Source organism: Epargyreus clarus, unplaced genomic scaffold (genome assembly GCF_041222505.1).
Source record: "Epargyreus clarus isolate Ecla_fem2 unplaced genomic scaffold, WU_Ecla_fem_2.2 ptg000003l, whole genome shotgun sequence".
Classification (NCBI taxonomy): domain Eukaryota; kingdom Metazoa; phylum Arthropoda; class Insecta; order Lepidoptera; family Hesperiidae; genus Epargyreus; species Epargyreus clarus.
The window spans coordinates 15,614,448-15,634,126 of record NW_027332211.1 but is presented as its reverse complement, the minus strand read 5'-3'; the positions used below and the strand labels follow the sequence as shown (position 1 = coordinate 15,634,126).

Genomic DNA, 19,679 nt, shown 5'->3' with positions numbered 1-19,679 from the left:
TCTTATATTTGAGGAATATATACAACAAAATAATAAATAGTACATACTTATATCAAAATTGCATCCATGCGTTTTACTAGTCTGCCGGGCATTCCGAAAGGGTTGGAAATCCTAGTTCAGACCCAAAATCAATTGTTCTTATGTATGTCTAGTGTACAGTGTTCAGAGTAAATAGCGATGAGTAACTAACAGAATCTAGTAATGAAAGGTAGAAAACAAATATGCAAGTTTATTTTACGTAGTGATAAATAATTATATGGTTATGTAAATAATAAAATTGGTTAAATTACCGCACTGTTCACACAAAGTACAATTATTCCTATTATATAATTTAGTACAAATAATTTTGAATCCAATTGCGTGTATCCTTTGGTATCTTAAGTACTAGAGATCTGAGATCGATTAATGGAAGAATCAATCTTTTGGGTCAAAAAAATTGATTATTTTAATCGAACTCTAGTAATGAATCGATTCAGTGAATCTATCATCCTAGCAAATCGAAAGTCGATATTTTCGAAGTTGGTTAAATATATCAGTGCTTGTTTGGTCCTGATGATCATTTTTTTTTCGCTATATTCGCCCTTTTATAACTAAAAAGATCGAATATCGATTTTTGGAGAATCGTTTTGGGCGTCGATTTTTTTGTGAACCGATTTATTGGAATTCGATTCGAATCGATTCAAGAATCGATATTTTCCGGAAAGAATCGCCATCCCTAACAAGTACGAAGATTATTTCTCAATTTTCAGTCTCATTACAATGAAATCTACATAAAAGCCATTATTCTAATGAGTCTTTCTTGTCAGATGATAAAAAGTGCGTATGCTAAAATTATATTTCCTCAATAAAATTGATGTACTGGTATCCGATTCATCTCACGAATTGCTACATCCGCCCTATAGGCAATATTGGACTGAATAAATAAATCTTAATGTCAACATCACACGGTTTATAGGATCGTTATTAGATAATTCACTTATCCATTAGGGAGTTCCCATACTTGTTAACGTGAAATCGACTCAAACCGGTTCGTAAGGTACAGACAGCAAATATTAAGAAAGTCAGTGAGAATGAACATCACATAGGCTACAGTCAAAACCATTATTCAATGACAATATTATGAAGAAAAAGAAGGTGAGAAATAAAAGGCTAATAATGTCACTTATTAATGATTTTTAAATAGACCCGCTTAAAACTGTTGTATGACAATCGAGTGCTGACAAATGTGGGGACTCCCTAATCTACTTGATCGAGACTATTACTTTACAATACAATCGGATTGTGTTCCCACGCTATAAATAAAGTTGAATTCCGAATAGCGACACGGATTAGACTATAATAGAGACAAGCCATAAATTTGAGTTACGTGTCAAGTATATGGATATTATAATGGAAATATGTATAAATTGACAATAAATTAGTTTGTTTAGTGGAAATTCGATGTTTTTGCCTGTTAAACGATTTTAAGGGGTCTGATGGAAAATTACACCATTCGCTATTTACTTTATAGCCATTGTTTATGGCATAATTATGTAGAGCCGCTGTATTCTAGTTTGAAGGGCGTCGTAGGGCTCGTATAATAATACAAAAGGTTCCCAACATGATTCCTAGAGATAACAACGCAATTGCTTAAATTGCGTAATTAATTCAATTACATTTGAATTTAATGAAGACGAGACAAATTGCATACTTGTTTCCTACTTTTATTAAAAAATGTAAAGGCAATCGAAAGCGTTATCATACTCTGCCGCTAGACAACCTAACCGCAATTGAATGTTAATGTTCATATACATTAAACAATGGAAAATTTTAAAATAACAGGCTAATACATTAATTTTATGACACTTACGACTAGAATCGGTTCCACTCCATGCGCTACGTACTAATTAATTTATTTTACGTTCATTTGCTTCACCCGGATTTTAAAATGCATATCATATCTACCTAGTGCATTTACCGATCCTCTGATATGAGCTACAATTGTTGTCATATCTGACTAACTAAAATATTTGCTAAAACCTGGCCACCAGACCACATCACACAATTTACATAATTTTATAAGATATGAATTATGTGAATTGTGTGAGCTGGTCTGGACGTAGAATCGCACTAAAATAATAACCAGAGCGACTCTGTCTTTTATAATGTTTTGCTAGGATAAGGCTGTATACACACAGTGAAACGACTTCTATTTTTTTAAATAAATCATTTATTTCCAGGTTCCTTCCTCTCCTCGACCTTCGACAAAATAGAAACTGCAGCGCTTATCTCTGTACCTGTGGAGTTAATCAGCATTATGTTCTCCGGCATATACTTGAACTTGGCGAGTGCATCGCCACGCGTTGCCTGGCTGCGTTTCATATCAGGCTTCTACTATGGAGTGGAAAACATCTCCATTCTCCAATGGAAGATCATAGACAAGATCAACTGTGTGGACATACCCGGAGTGCCGTGTATCAAAACTGGAACCGATGTGCTGAAAAAATTCGGTTACGCCGAAGAACATTTCTGGAGGAACTGCGTATGTCTCTGTGTTATGTATTTTGGATTGCATTTTATTGCATTTCTCATGGTCATAAAGAGAAGTAGAGGTACGCCTGTGTACTAAGTTTAAAAAATTGTGTAATTCCGTTAAACACCTACCTACTTAGTTCCATTTTTTGTTATAAGGAGATAAAAGAAAAAATGTAAACATGTGTTTTTAAATTCTATACTTATATAGGTTGTATTTGATAAATGAAATCTTTTGAATTTTTTAGTTTTATGAATAAAAAAAAGTTCCATGCTATTTCAATCGTGCCGTTTTATATTATATTTTTTAACGGGACCAATGACTCTAATTAAGATGACAATTAGAAATAAATAATTAAAAAGTGGAAAATTAAAATAATATTCTCAGATATCTTTCAAAACAATGATAAAGACAACTTCATATCCAAAAAATATCAGATTGACACAATACAGATACCTACTTCAAGATTTATAATCACAATAATAAATCACATGAATGCACGACACTTGAAATAAGCAAAAATTTGCAAATTTCTAATTTTGGTTACAAAAAAAATTGTTAAGAAAATAATTATGTGCGTTATAGACGACGATCGTCTATTCGAGTGGTATACAGACAAATGGACGAGAAAAAGATATTACGACGTTTATATTGAGAAGACTCGCTTGCTTAAGGCGACGCCATACAAAAGTATCGGTTATTAGCATAATAGCATTTATTTTAAATCGAATATCATATTTATGATTTTAGACTAAACTTATTACGGAATTAAAACATTTTACTATGTAACGGGTACTCATGACATGCGGTTTGTTAGAACGAAAACAGTTAAAAAAAACGAATACCAACTATTTTTGAAGTTATAATTCTTTTGGGGCGTTTGGGAAAAAATATGCGATTAATTTTTTGTACAATCAAAAAGCATCTAACAAAACATCACCAATTGGTCGGTAAATAATGTAAGTTTAGCAAAAAAAAATATTTTTAAGTAAAACAAATGATACGTCAAGTTACTTATCGTGTCAGGTTATTTTATATGTTTTACATTTCTTTGTTTTCTATTACTTTTTGCGCGTGTACATAATGATACATGCACTCTTTTTTGTCAAATACACTTAAGAAGTATAACTTCTTACGTGCGTACATAAGATTATAGTATAGTACACGCAAGGTTTTTTGTAATACGGAAGTACGATTTAATATTGTGTGTGTTTGCCAAATACAACTTGGATGTAAAATAAAACAACGATTTTGTATTTCAAATATATTTTGTACAAAAATATACAGTTTATTAATATGTGTAGCCTTTTCTTTCTTCTCTTTTTAATCCAAGGTAACCTAAAATACTCCAAACTATAGTAACGAATAATAACCCTAAGGAATCTTGAAAGACAAAATCCGTAGAGTATCCAGTTTCTATTAGTACTGAGGCGCCATCTTTGTAGCAAATTGAAGTAGAATTTGACGGGCAATCTGTAAAAAGGCGAATTTTCTGTGAATTTTACTTGAATGCCAGTTTTATCCCCTTACTTGCTATGTGTGTTTTTACTGATTCCTGATCACTAAATATTTACTAAGCTGACTTTTTTGAACATTAAAAATTGTTTGAAAATCTTTTGTCTTGTTTCTATGGTGTAACATACAAAAAAGAAAAAGATAACCTTAGGTTGTATGAATTAATTTTAATCTGAATTTTTCCAAGAAAATTTTAGATCTTTTTGTTTCAGAAAGTATTTCTTCTCTACATATTATTATACGATATCTCTGAGAACGACATATAAAAGTACTGAAATAGTATGATCGTTTAGTATTCGTTCTAATACCTACAAGGATATTTTGATCACTCGTAGGTCCTAGTAGAAAACGAGAGTTGGTAGGTAATAGAAATCAGGTAGAGTCCTGCCTAAGGTCGACCACAAACACGTTTATATCCCCCGGAACTAATTTGGAATGCTGCAGATAAGTATTCTCTCTTACAACACCCTGTAAACCCTGTAAACCCTGTAGACCACAGCAGCGCTGAAACACTGTTATTAGACAAAAATATGTGTGGCGGTCTGGCAGTGGTGCCTCCGGTCTCGAACGGCGGGTAATTGAAAGTAGTAGGACCACCTTAAGGTAGTTAAATCCAAATGAAATTATTTTATTATTCGCACAACTTTATATTACTAGTTCTTCAATTCTTTTAAATTTCGTCTATCTAATTATATAGATTCAGATATAGATATAGATCAAGTCGAGTCACGACAAGAGATTTTTAAGTATATTCTTAAGAATTTCATGTCATGTTCACTAAAGATTTAATGAACTATAATTCACTTTAAAATTGATTTCGATATCCTATTTCTTACACTTGTATCTAGTCAATAAAAGATTAGAATTTCAATAAATAATGGCTAACATTTGATATTTTAATTCCAAACTGTGGGAAAAAAGCTCAGTGATTACTATCTACTAATCCGGTTGGATTAGAATTAGTTTTATCTATAAAACATTTACATAAAATTAGATCATCCGTAATTTAAAGCAATATAAAATGTATTAATGCAAAATTTTTAGAAGCCATTTTTAATCTACATATAATTTTATTAAATGTATAGAGGACATCTGATCCTAAACTTGAATTTTAAAGCTTTTTTTCATTTTATTAAAATTTCACACAAAGATTTGAACGAATTTTAATAATAACATCACGGGTGACAGCGGTAACAGAAAAATAAGAAATTATAATTATTTATAGAGCTGCAAGAGTGTGAGAATAAAATGCTTTGAATTATTTATACGCGATAAAGACAAAAAGAAACCATGACTGGCTAATTACATCCACAACGAGTCGTGGACATAAGTTAGTTACTGTATAGAAATCTCGAAAGTTCGAAATTTTTCATAGAAGAAATTGAAAGTCCTGCATATACTAATGGTTATGCTAATTGAAAAATAAATAAAGTAACTGGCTTTTCAGTTGAAATTTACCACATTTAAATAACGGTAACTATTCCTTTGTCAAATTAAATTATTATAATATTGTTCATTAATATTATACGAACTATATTAGGAACTGAGTTAGTTAACGTTAGGCTTATCAATTAGCTATCTACACTTTCGAAAATAAAACAAAGGGCATCGCGGGTAAAAATTGGTCTTCCCATTAATATTGTTTGCAGAAATCAAATGCACTGGACATCCGCTTGCCATTTATTAACATACAAATCGATGTACCAATTTTCTTTAATCTCAAATCTAGATCGTTAATTAAAGAAAACATTAATTATACATGCGATATTTACAATTTTACATTTTAATTTTATAAGCAACTTTTTTACCTATAACCTTTTATCATATTGTTCAAAAAGGCAAGAAATTTATTAAAATGTATTGTTTTATACAGGGTGCCTGGACATCAATGTCGGAGACGTTAATGGCAAAAGTAGCGTTAATTTTATCAAGAAATTCTTCAAATACAGAATTTTACTTAAATGGTACCCCTTTGCTTTTCCCCTACTGCCCATAGACATAATAAACTATCGTTGCTACTGCCGGAATAAGGAAATATTCTTAATTTAAATTATCAAACATCTTAATGTGTTTTAGTTGTATGTATAATGTTAATGACTTATGTTAGTGCATATTCTGGAGTAGTTGCGGACAATTAAAAAACAGGTCCATGATAATAATTATTTTCAGTATTTTCGGTCACTTATTGTAATATTTTGTTAATGTTTTAACAAAGGTTGTTTTATTGCCCATATGTTTAGCTATGAAATGAAATGTATTTTGACCTTAAAAGACTTAATTAAAAATACCTTAAAAGAGTAATTTGGTAGATATTAGGTAAGTACCAAATTAAAGCACAAGTTCGCACTTCGGTAATAAATGTAAATAACTACCACTTTATAATAAGAAGAGAAAAATAAAAAATAATCGGCAATTTGTCGATAAAATTATTAATTAAAGGCTTCAGTATCAATAACCAGACACTCTGTATATTTTTTGTTGCAAACATTCGAGACAATCGCGACATTTGATGAGATGGAGACAGGATCAAATTTTATGTGGTCGTTATGATTGTTATTTAATACTTAGATAAAGCTATCTCTCTAAAATTCGTCGTAATGGATCGAGATTTTTTTTAAAAGGCGAACCTAACGTAGATCCGTTCATTACCTTATCAAAATGTGGCTTAAATGGCCCAAATCTTCGAAGGAAGTTTTTTTCTTTATTGTAAGCTTTTTTTAATAGTAGGTGCTACGCCGACATCGTTACTTTGATATTATGTATTGTAAGGTCACGTTTATTATTATTTTTTATTGCATTATATCAAAATTATAAAAATAAATATTTTTAATAATAGATCAAAACCTTTCACTCGAAATAATGTTGGCCACATGTACCTATTTAATTAGCCGTACTCATAATAAAAAAAAACAAAAGGGAATTATGGCGGGAAATGGCAGATGATGAGAACGATGGAAGTCTTGGAATTCATTAAAAATAAGTATTTGGATTTAAGTATTTTATTGAAGATACCAATGCAGCCAATGCGATTGCGTGCGTCGAACTGCGTAAGTTAATTTATTGGTTCAATGTGAAATATTTTTAAATTACCATCGCATGGACACATGTACTTGTCAACTTAAAGATTTCCCGAGTTAATGTTAAAAAATATATAGTTTCCCCTAAGCAGCCTTCAAATAAATATAATGTTAAACTCTACACTACCTTTTTATAATCAGACGGCCATTTTTTTGCTAAATAAAAATAAAGCGCAGATAAATGTATTGAATGACCATATTGATATAAAGTTTTAGATTACTTCCCGAATATCAAATTCTGCATAAATGGTTTGCGATGCAGTGGGTTTACATACCTACTCGTAAATGTTGTCTAGCTTCGATACAGCCTTGGGACTAATAAAACTAAAGATGACAAACGATTCACCACTAAAATAAGAGAAAAGTAATGTAAATATTTATACAATAGTGAATGGGACTGAATGCCTGCATTTATTTATTATATGTAGTGTTAATTATGTATTTAAATTATTTTAACATGTATTCAATATTTTTCTTTTTTAATGAAAATTGAGAATGTATTAAGTAAAATCACTTAAATTATCTAACATTTTTTTTATAGAAATAAAAAAGCATGCAAGAGGCAACTACCGTTAAACCTTGAAACTCTATGCGTCTCTCCCTTGCCATTTCTTTAAACCAGAACATAGCATACATAGTTCTGCCTAACAACAGCCATGTTCAAGAGCGGTTGTGTCCACTTACCTTCAGGTGGACCGTATAAAAAATACAACATTTACCTATATAATCAATCTGTCGCCAATAAATATTGCTCATCGCGTCCATTCCGTAGTAAAAGTGAGAAAAGTACTTGACAGGATATAGCCAGGAGGGAAGGGAAGATATCCTGAGGAAGGCCCCTGACATGAGGAACAGGGGAAGATCAGCGCATGGCAAAACATCTGCCATCAGACGAGTTGACGTGAACAACGCTGCCATGCCGAGACCTGCGAAAGAGCATATTTTTTAAAAGTAAAAAGAACCTTTAGAGGTTGACTACCACACCAATTTCTGACTGATAATAGCAGCTACAACGGTATGTCCAAATATATTATAGTCACTTTCCGTTAGATGGTGCTAGTGTTACTTTTTTCGAGTGATATCTCTATTTCCCTTGTAAAGGTTACTCTATGATAAGTTCTTCGTGAGATCGTAGGTTGCTAAATAATATTGCCACCTTTAAAGTACATAAAATTATATTATACACATGATATACGATTATATTAGATCTACGTCTATCATGGCTAAAGGTAGATCATTAAAGAGACTTCACACGTCTTCGAGAGCTATTTTTAACTCTGAATCATGTAGATTTCCTTAAGACGATTTACCTTTATCGTTAAAGTTTGTAATAATAAATTTATTATATAAAGTTATTTCTAAATTAATTTATAATATCTTACCATAGGCAGTAGAAGCGATTGCCACAGCAATCAGAATGACCACGAAATCTAACGCGGTCATCAAGTGGTTCGGAAGGTGTACTGCCAACGTCACTATTATCACGTACGTCACTGGCCAGACAATGCAACGTGGTATCTGGAAATCATGGACAGTTAAGTATTAAAAATGCTTTAGAAGCTAGTATACTACGATAACTATAGAAATTCATTATGTAGGACTATAAGAACACTTATATATATAAATATAGCATTTAATTCAAATAAATTTGCATTAACACATTTTTAATAAAGTATGTATATTCATTACAGAATTATTTTGCAACGTCAATAATCTATTGTGTTTTGGTTATGGGAGCCATTTTCTTCACTAGTTTAGCAGTCCCACTACTAGGCAACCCACCTCATTTTTAATGAGATTTAAGTCCACAGTCCACTGATGTGACCTATGTTCTAGATTTATCAGGCATTTATATACCTTTGAGAGTTTTTCGATGAATACTCAGAAGTGAATACGTTAGTGATACTTATAGAATAGACTTTATCTTTCCAAGCCTATCGAATTTCCGTCAATTCAGTCCAATGATTTTTAACGCCTCACTGATAAGTACTGACACTGTAACGCCTTATTGGGCTTCTATTTGGGCGGAAACCCAACAACTGATGACGTTTAGTAAACCATCTTCATTTCACTATGTTTTCGAGTTCAGAGCTAATAATAATGTAAAATTTGATTATATAATGCAGATAATATATGTCAGATTTATTTAATTTATACAGTCCACTTAGCACTAAGTCGACTGTATACTTTAGGCTAATTAAGTACATACTAATTGATTTACTATTGATACTAAATAATGTAGTATAAATTATATAATTGCTACTTCCGGGTGTAGTAAAAATTCTAGACTGTATTTAAATAAACTTTTTAATTAAAATAAAAAAAATAAATAGTTTTTATTTTAATTGCGCTGTTACGACTTCCTGTACAAGTCCCATTATTGACAAGATTGCGATCTATTCGTTGATTTGACACACGTTAATAAGATCTTATCTAGGTATATCACACTAATTGGAATAAATCTAGTGTCATAATTAACGACTCAATATAATTTATGCAGATATAATTAGAAAAGTTCATGATAATCTATTGACTCCTTTAAGATACAAATAAGTATGATTGAAGTGTCAGTCGAGCTTAAAATAACCAATAAAACAAAATATCTAATGGAGACCTGTTTTTTGATGCCTGTCTGCTATCTTTGAAATGACACAAACAAAATGGACGGAACTTTAATTTAGGAAGTTCACTATTAAGATACGAGTGACAAGGACTATTAACAGCCGCAAGTAGGTACATTTAATATTTTTCATTAAATTTAAGTAACAAACGTGTATACATGCTGGGTATCTAATGGTAAGCTGCCACTGAAGCCCATGGGTGTCTTTGAATGACACTAGATTAGAGTCCCACCTGAGGTCGGCCAAAAATGCGCAACTACTTTTGAGAATTAAGTTTAAATTAATAATTTATCTGTATGTCTAAACAAACCATCAAACCAGAACACATAAGTGCTAAAGAAATTTATTACCCATATGACACAAATAGGTATGGCAATTTTTGCCACCAGATTTCAACTACGGTGTTTTTACAACCTTCAAATTAATAATGAAGCGTAAAAATCAAACATCAAATTCGATATTCGCCTATTAATAACTCGACATTACGAGCAATAAAAATATTTACCTAAAGCTAGCGCCACAAAATATAAATTTACGCGTCATATCTACCCATACGGACACTGACGAGTAAAGATACTTCATAATAAGTGAGAGAATGCTAATTAAGATTTTGATGAGGTATTGAGGCGAGGCGTGATTAGTTAATATAATGATGACGGACGGCAAAGAAACCAAAACAACTGAGAAAAACACACGCTTTAAGGTGATTAAAAAAAGAAAGCAGCCGAAATAAAGGAGTATTCAGATAAAAGTATCTACAAAGCCGTAATACAACTGTAAGAAAACTTTATCACATCTACTTTCAATTTGCTTTATAACAAGTAGGTAGGTTATGATACCAGCGGACTTCCAAACTTTAACAGAAAGAGCTATAAAGTCACTATAATTTATAGGCACCTCACAAAAATATATTTTAGAAGAATATGGAACACATTATTATTTATAGTCTACAAATATTCCTTTTTTGCTAATAAACTATTTCTTAATTGATCAATTACGTCAGCATATGCACTATTAACGTTTTGAGACATCACATATAAATATTGTATAATACTTAATACGAGTAGATAGATTTAGATAATACGTCATAAGTCATAATATTTTCATAAATAAATTAGATTTGTGTTAAATTAAGCATTTAAAAATGATACCCAAAATATTGTAAGATTGATCTATTTAAAATTGGTGCGTTTTTAATAATCAATCTATCCAATGTTTTGACTCCTAAAGATTGACATTTACATTACAATTACTTACAAGTTACCTACTTTAAAAGTTAAAACTCAATCATGGGTCAGTCCAACTAGGCGTCGTTACATATTTTTACTTACCATAATATATGTAGCCCTGCTATAACTATTTTTTACCGAGTACATAAAATGTCAAATATCTATCTCGGATAATCTAGATGCTATTGATTTACTATAACACAATGATATCCATTACATATCAAATGTTTCGTGCATCGCTTGTTCTAATGACATTAAGACTTAATCTTTGAAATTTGCAATATAATTACTGTGTTACATGACAGGTCTAACATTTCAATGTAACACTAAAATATTCAATTACAAACAAAGGTTTATGACCCGTAACAATCAAATAACCCTTTACTATTTTACAGGTAGATGCGCGGCCTCATTAAATTCGATTTACCAGTGGAAAAATCTCGACCCATCCAAACATTCTGGACCATTCTCAATTCGACGATAGAGATTAAATAAATTAACCGGCCGACCTGACTGGTTGGATCATGGTTAAATAGCTGAGGTGACGCCTGCGGTCACAAGTCCGTTTATACAGATGCTGATTTCAGTATCATAAATAGTAAAGTAAATTTATTCTGTCTTTTTAATAATAAAGGAATAAGAGACATGACTACGGCCACCCATGGAAAACGGTAATCAATCCCAGATAAGATCAGATTCCTACCTGAGTTCCGCCACACATGAGCCACTACCCCTGATTACTAAACTGGAATGCCTGAAACGAACTACAAAAGGTTCTACCACCTTGATGTCGCTCTAATGCTAAATGATTGTTTATAAGCAAATACTAAGCTGGCTAAGCTGGTAAATACTAGCCTAATATTTGTTTTCGTCAACCCATTATTGTCCCACTGCTAGATACGGGTATTCTCTCAGTAAGAACGATTAGGTCATAGCCCACCGCGCTGGTCAAGTGCGTATTGGTAGACTTTACACACCTTTAAGATATATTTTTAAAAGATCTCTCAGGTATGCAGGTACCTCACGATGTTTTCCTTTACCTTCGTGTGATACTCGTAATATTGCACGACTCATGATGCGAAGCATCAGAGAGTGCTTTACGATCGAAAAATTTTTTTCGCTTCATTTTGGCGGCTATTTTTATTATTATAGCCTTGATAGTTCACGGAATCAAGATATTTTGCATACTATTGTCGAGATAATTTAATGGAGATCAATTCCATACTTTTTAAAATTTGATTTACTGCAATAGAATTGGAAAAAAACACCAAAATAGGTCAATAAATTTTCCTGTCCGTCATGTGTGAAACCTGAAAACACTGTAACTTGTGAAAAAATCCATCATTTGAGTTAAAAAAAAATTTAAAAAATTCTAATCGACGATTGTAGGTCACTGAATGCGAATGATTAATTAATTCAGTGTCGTTTAATTGCAATTAATAAAAAACGAAAACTACAAGACTGTATATCTATAGATATTATGTACATTTATTCCACCAGGGGCGCTTGTGCAGTACCTTCTTCCTACTACAACTGTTTTTTCGGCAATTAATTTTGAACGACTTAAGTTTTTTTTTTTTTTATATTTCATAATTAAATGAGCATTATGAGTCGTGCACTTTTGGATTTTCCAAACTTTATTTCTTAATACGCACAAAACCTTTCTGTTAATAAAACTAAAAGTTGTCGATTAATATAATTTTACTAAGGCCTGCGAAGTTGGTATAAATTAATTAATATTTATATAATTTATTAGTGTCGGAATTCGGCTACGCTATAAATCATCAGAAAGTCGTTAACGCATTAAGTTACCCACACAGTTTGTTTAAAACCGGATGAATGCAATAAATAGTCGTTTTACAGCCCGAGAAAAAATGGAAGAGATGGAAATATGTAGCTTTCTCTTTTTGTTCTCTTTGCCACATCCGAACTAATAATACTGCCGTTAAGACTCCTAATTAGTATATTTTGTATGCTTGGTTTTATGAAGGAACAACGCCTACACATAGAGGTAGGTACTAAATTGCACGCTGATTGATGGCCGTACATCAGTACCCTTACCAAGAGTTTTTACGTAAAAACTCATGGTAAGGGTACAGACGTCCGCAATCCGCGGCCCGCGGGCTTCCTTCGTCACCAAATCTTAAACACGATCTTAAGTCCGTCAAATACGACCCGCCATTGCCTGTTTAGCGTTAGGAGTCTATTTCATCACCTTCTCTTTGATCCCAAATTACCGGGTTCAAGTCGATAAATGTAAGCAAGTTGATTTTAAGTATAGTTTAAGTTAAGCCATAAATTTGAACTAAATTAGGTTTTTTTTCAGATATCATAAAATTTTATTATAGTTGTTTGTATGACCTTGGCATTGTGAGAAGTTGCTCTACTGTGAATATTGTAATAATTTATTGATCATAAATAATATCTTTAATATAAAAATGTATTTGGTTTTAAAAACGACCTGAATATATATAATATTCTACTGCAGTTATTTTTAAATAATACAAAATTCAAAGGTAAATAATTTAAATGCTAGTTTTTTTCTACACTATATAATCTAACTTTTTTTTGTTTACGAGGGGGAAACCTTCAAAAGGTACCCGACGACGTAGGAGCGACGCCGGGTTATGTGGGATTTTTAAACCTTACGCTCCTCCCGCACATCTGGTGTTTACGACGGGATGCGACCACACATACCGCCGTCCTTCCCGGGGTCGCTGGCTGGACGGTTCGAGCTCCCACTCTTGCCACCCGCAACCCCGGAAGCCCCCTTTTAGTCGTTTAGTCCCGGGACTACAGGGACAAAGGGGCAGCAACGAACCTATGACCGACCTAGGTAATGACTATAATGCAATTCAGGTCTAAGTCACACATGTAATTATATATTTTCAATTGTTCATAGATGGCAGAGATTACTTCACATCAGACTGGCTGCATACTCATTTGTTACTTAAACTTAATAAAAATAGAATTTACCATCAAGGTAACACTTGACGTAATTTATTTCAGCTATTACAATAATAATAATAACGGCTGACCATAAAATACTTACAATACTAAAAAAAACAGAGACATAGTACGCCGAAGTGCGATACACTCCAACCTCTCGTTTGAACAGTCCAATTTCTGCTTCGAAGGTGAAAAGGGCGTTGTAGGACAGACTGAAGGACACCTCAGAACAAACGAGCCACAGGAATCCTCTTAAGTCTTGAACACCACGCTGCGTTGTACCCGTGATGCCGATATAGCATGTTCCCATTATGAGTGAAGATATTAGCTAAAAAGATTATTTTCTAAACAAAATCGTGAAGCAAATATATTTTCAAAGGTGCCCTTAATGGCTCGATTTGGGAGGGACTACATCAACTTTCTACCCCCAGCGTCATTCAACATTTCCAAAGCCTCCGACGAGCTTAGTCCGCCACTGCAGCAACGCCAAATGCGTTGCTGCAGTGTCTGAACTTAGCCAGGACTCTTATGCCCATAGACGGCAGTTGCTACTTACCATTAGGTGAAATGCACGTTCGATTTCTCCTCTATAATATAATCAATATCCATAAACCTACAAAAATTAAGCATTCATATCTTAAATATATTGTTATTGAGGATAAGTCGCTCATGTTTTTAGTCTAATTTGACAGCGCTTTAGTAAACGTTAAATAACGAAATAAATAAAACAAAACTCGTTGTACCGTGCAAAATATTAACTGGATCAAGCAATTCTTCAGGCTTCTTTTAAAGCTTAAGGAACACCTCCATAATAACAGTTGTACCTGCTTGCACCAATTTCTTTGGCGTCTAGAACAAAATACGTGGGTAAGTTAAAATATGCATCTTTTATTTATCCCTTTAATTCTGATAATTCTATCTTATGTGCATACTAAGTTATATTTTGATAAATTAATCGGTTCTTTAATGAAAATATGATAAGTATCTACACTTAAGAATTCATTACATGTTTTTAGAGATGTGGGGAGTCATGTTGCTCAAATTAAGACATATTTTGAGACATGAAAGAATAATTGGTAAATACTCTTACTAGTTTAGATTTTCAAATATATCTAATAAGCACATAGTATTGAAAAAATACATAGGTCATGCGATATGAACCTCGGACCCCTCGATTAGGAGAACGAGTTTAACTATTTTTATAGCAGTCTCATTCTATTATTTTTGTAGTAAGAAGGTACATTCTAATCCACAGTCTGGCTTTAACAATATAAGCAAATCCGAAAGGTGTATCTAGTAATAATATCTAGTAATAGTAATAATTTTAAATGATATGTTTAACGGTCAAAATAGTGAAACCTAATAGTATATTGTGTGTTATAAAGTTATTAACGCTTTACAACCAATCGGTTATCACGCGCTTAATATAATATGCCATAATTTATGGTATATTATTCTTCAACCCATCATTTCAAACTCATAATTTTTATAAGATGTTTCGGTAATGGATTTGAGTGGCTAATCGAATTGTGATTATAATTTATTACATTATATTACGTAAGTTATGTATAAGACCAATGCACGATTGCACATTAAATTTGTGAACTTTAAAAATCGATATTTAAAATTGGAAGACCAATTAAGAATAATAAAGTATGGAGGATAAAAACCTTGTTTCACAGGTTTCTGCTATATTGTATAAGATTTAAGTAGCAAGTAGGCTACATGTAATGGTAAAAGATTATTGTCATACATTAACATTTGTAATGAATTCCGTGTAGAGCAGGGATTTCATGTGAAGTCGATCACAGATGCGTTGCCACTATGACTATGATAGTCACCTCTTCAGCTGGCATCCAAGCCCTCTCATCGAAACGCGAACTACTGCATGCTGGAAATAGGTGTGGCGGTGGGCGGTGATACCTCCCCGAACGAAACTCGTTCTACCGCCTCTCAATTAGACATAAGTGGAACTTTATTACTTATATCCGTAACATATAATACTTGCATTTGGTATTGCGGCATGATGGGTGTGTAGTTGGCTTCATAAGAGCGGTTGAGATTGTTTTCCATTATTCGTTCTATATAGTTTCCGCCCCTAGTGCCATCTGATACTGCCCTTATGTAAAACTCCGCTGGATTGTAGTTTTTTGGACAATGAAGATTTATGCTAAAAAAGACAATAAGTAGTTAACAATGACTTCTCGCAAAAAATAACCCAAGGCATTATTTTTTAAATAATATCACACATGACCGTCATTGTGGTGACGATTGATTAACTAAATGACGACGTCACTTCGATATTTTTATTAAGCGTAGCTTACATTTGTTCTAATCAAATAAAATGAAACAGGTAGAGAAAGACTGTAAATTTATAATATAAAATTACTTCAAGCGCTACACAGGGCATTGAACTATCCTTTACCTTTCAAATAACTCCTTGCAGTCATCTTGAGATCCGTAGAACACGATCTTGCCCTCAGACATAAGCGTGATAGTGTTAAACTCTTTGAACAAGTCGGAGGAAGGTTGGTGGACTGAACAGATGACGATTGTACCCGACAAAGACAACTTCTTCAGCACTCCGACCACCAGAGCAGCGTTGTAGCTGTCCAGACCAGTGGTAGGCTCGTCGCAGATCAGCACTTGAGGACTGGACAGTAACTAAAATATCTTTTTAAAATAAAAAAGCTTGTCGGATCCATATTTTTGTCACCGAATAAGGTATTCCTTATGCTACTTTGCTTGCTCAATATTTTTAGTACCCCTAGATAGATAAAAATTATTACAGGTATTTGCATACTAAAGGAGACGATGCTAGATTTGATGGAGAGATATGATTGCAACAAATGTGTAGAAATTGTACTAATATTGTGTTGCATATTGTGGTGTGAATAACTATTCATTATACAATGTACCAGGATTTATGGGCGGTTTGAACATACGAGTATATAATACAGATTGACCACTAACTTGTATCCTCTGACAACTTACATGAAGTTTGCTTTAAGAACGTATACATCAACTTACAGATGACGTCAATGAGAGTAATCTTCTCTCTCCGCCGGATAGGGATTGGATGCGAGTATCCACGTGCATTTTTAGTTTTAGCTCGGTTACCAGAGCGTTCAGTTTCGTGCTGTTTGCTGGCTTCTTTACGCTACCTAGTTGCATTTCTGTCTGAAAACATGTCTTTAAATAACATAATATTTTAACTTATAGTACGAGGATAACGCGAGTTATGAAATGTTTACAAAGTTCAGCTGTATGGACAAAAAGCTAATGAAAAAGCACATACATTTATATTACAAGTTTATTTGGTTGTAGAACTCTTCGTGGTAGAATAGCTTCGGCACCACCGCCACACTTATCTTTATCTTGTGACAGCAGTGGTACACGCTGCTATGTTCTGATTAAAGTTTGTAGGGGAGCAGAATGATACACGGAATGCCTTCTTATTAATAGTTCTTATTATTAGGCTCTAGCGGCTTGAGGAGGGGGCGGAAGGGGCCGTCCGCTTCGAGCCTCCGATCCTGGGTGGCCTCCAATGTGTATAAGTCAGCGAAAAAAAAAGGTCACCGAATCACAAGTGAACATTTTACACTGGCCTCCATTCAACTTTCCGCCCAGGGCCTCCGACGACCTGAGTCCGCCACTGAGTGTAGGATTAATATATCTTCTTCAGTAACAAAGAAAAAATAGAGAAGACTTTGCATTGTTTTATGGAACCTATCCTTAATGGTAAAAAAAAAAAAAAACGCTGTCTACACTCACAGCCCCACACTAGGATTCCCTGTATCGTGGGTGCTATGGACACACACAGAGACAATTACACAAACACCCAGACCCAGAAACAGAAGCCTAAATTCATCATTTAGATATCTGTCTGGCCGGGGATCGAACCCGGGACCCTCTGCGCGTCAGACCGGTATGGTGATCGCTCCGCCATGCGGGTCGGGGCGGGTAGAGAGGCTATTGTTTAAACATTCTTACCATAAACACCAAATGCTCCATCACAGTCAAATTCTCCATGAACATGTCAAACTGAGGTACGATCTCCACAACGCCGCGTTGAAGCTCTTTCACGTTGGTACCGTTTAGTGTAACGCTACCCTTTGATGGAAGGGTAGACCTACCCGCCAATGCTACGAGGAACGTCGTCTTACCAGAACCACTGTCATTAAAAATATGCAATTAATAGAACCAAAAATATTGTGATGAATAAAAATAAAGATTATGTTTATTTGTCACAAAAAGGTACTGTTCAAATGTAGAGGCCACGGAACGTAGAATATTTTTTTATGATTAATAACAAGTTGAAACTTCGTGAGAAGCTTTTTTTTCTGAGACGCCCGACCTATTTATTTACGAAAATACTATGTTATTTGATAAAATTACCTCTACGGTAGCTACTAACGCGTCAGCAATAATTGCGTTATCTACCTTGTTGAAGCCATTGCTCACAAGCTGTTTGATTTTATTCGAAAAAATCTATCGGCATATCGGCTAAGCGTCTGCCTCATAAACTAGTACCTAAATAGACGCCGAACAGTATTGACAGTCGCGTTAACCAATACTTAATTCCTAGTTTCTCAAGAAATAGCTGCCAATGGGGGATTAGTCTAAAATTTCTCGTTGTTTTCAATTTCTAGTACGCAGGATAAGATTACTAGTGTAGGAGGTAGTCAAAGTTCAATCTTTGGTAATAAAAAATAGATAGATTGATTATTCATTTATAAATGGAGTAAGATATCAATGGTTGATTGATTGATATGTTGGTTGAATGGTTGAATGGTTGAATGGTTGATAGATTATTTTGCAAAATAAGCCACAATGACTTGATTTAGATGGAGTACTTCGCCTTTCGTGAAGTAGGCCATTATTGTAATTACAACAATGTAAGTTGTAACACGACTGTATCGTAATACTTTTATTACGGCAATCCAAGCTAATCAGTGTATGTTACTATGGAAATTATTGCAGATTCATTTAATCACCTTGGGGAAGGTTAGTTTGAGAATATGTTCATTGTTCTGAAACTATGTGCGCAGCAGGAAATCATAAGTGGCCCAGTTTATTTGTATGATAGTGCGCAAATATCGTATATAATACGTTTGTAATTAATATACATTATATTATGTAATAGGTTTGTAAATAATATGTATATCGTGGGTCACATTGCAGTCCTACTATTCAACTGAGAAGATTTCAACCATAGTCCATCGTAACCAAGTAAGGATTAAGACCAAAACTTCAAGTACCTAACTAGATGTACTCTACGAAAGAGGTCGGTCCGTTAATTGAAACTCTAAACTTAGTTTTTGATAAGTAAATGGCAATAAAACTAATTTAGGGAATGCTTATCTAATGTAAATAAATATTTTGAGTGTGTGCGTGTGAGTTGCGTGCATGTATGTGCGTGTTAGACATAACAATATAATTGACTGTACTTGCCTGGGGCCAATAACAGCAACAAATTCACCAGTTTTCATGTGTCCCGTAACTAAAACAGATAAATATTTTTTTCGTCAAAGAAACTGTTACTCTATATAATATAAGTAATAGACGTTTAAGTGACAAAACTTCTACACCGATTTCAGACTGACTTTTAAGTTAATAAATATATTATTAACAAATTACCATTATTAAGTATCAGGGTCTTAGGTTTGGTGGGTTTTCTTCGCCACCAGGGCTTCTCCTCCGGCGTCCAAATTGATAATTCTTTAGCCTCTATAACTACTCCCGTCTCTTCTAAAATATGGTTCTGAAACTCCAT

At 33.5% G+C, this 19,679-nt stretch overlaps 2 protein-coding genes across 3 annotated transcripts in view; one reads left to right on the top strand and one right to left on the bottom strand.

Moving 5' to 3' along the window:
- The window catches only part of LOC140755422 (protein scarlet), a 33,428-nt gene extending 29,625 nt beyond the window's left edge, over positions 1–3,803 (top strand). For both annotated transcript variants that reach the window (XM_073090652.1, XM_073090631.1), the window contains exon 12: positions 2,220–3,803. In XM_073090652.1, the coding sequence (XP_072946753.1) occupies positions 2,220–2,608 (389 nt within the window). In that variant the 3' untranslated portion in view covers positions 2,609–3,803. The remainder of the gene's footprint in view (positions 1–2,219) is intronic.
- LOC140748402 (protein brown) lies at positions 3,802–19,679 on the bottom strand. Its single transcript, XM_073081254.1, has 11 exons — positions 19,544–19,679; positions 19,358–19,406; positions 17,897–18,077; positions 16,934–17,083; positions 16,329–16,567; positions 15,919–16,073; positions 14,647–14,750; positions 14,007–14,231; positions 8,487–8,622; positions 7,824–8,030; positions 3,802–3,985 (listed from the first exon to the last, which is right to left on the bottom strand). Exons 1-11 carry the CDS (start codon positions 19,677–19,679, stop codon positions 3,804–3,806), a joined length of 1,764 nt encoding a protein of 587 aa, XP_072937355.1. The 3' UTR covers positions 3,802–3,803.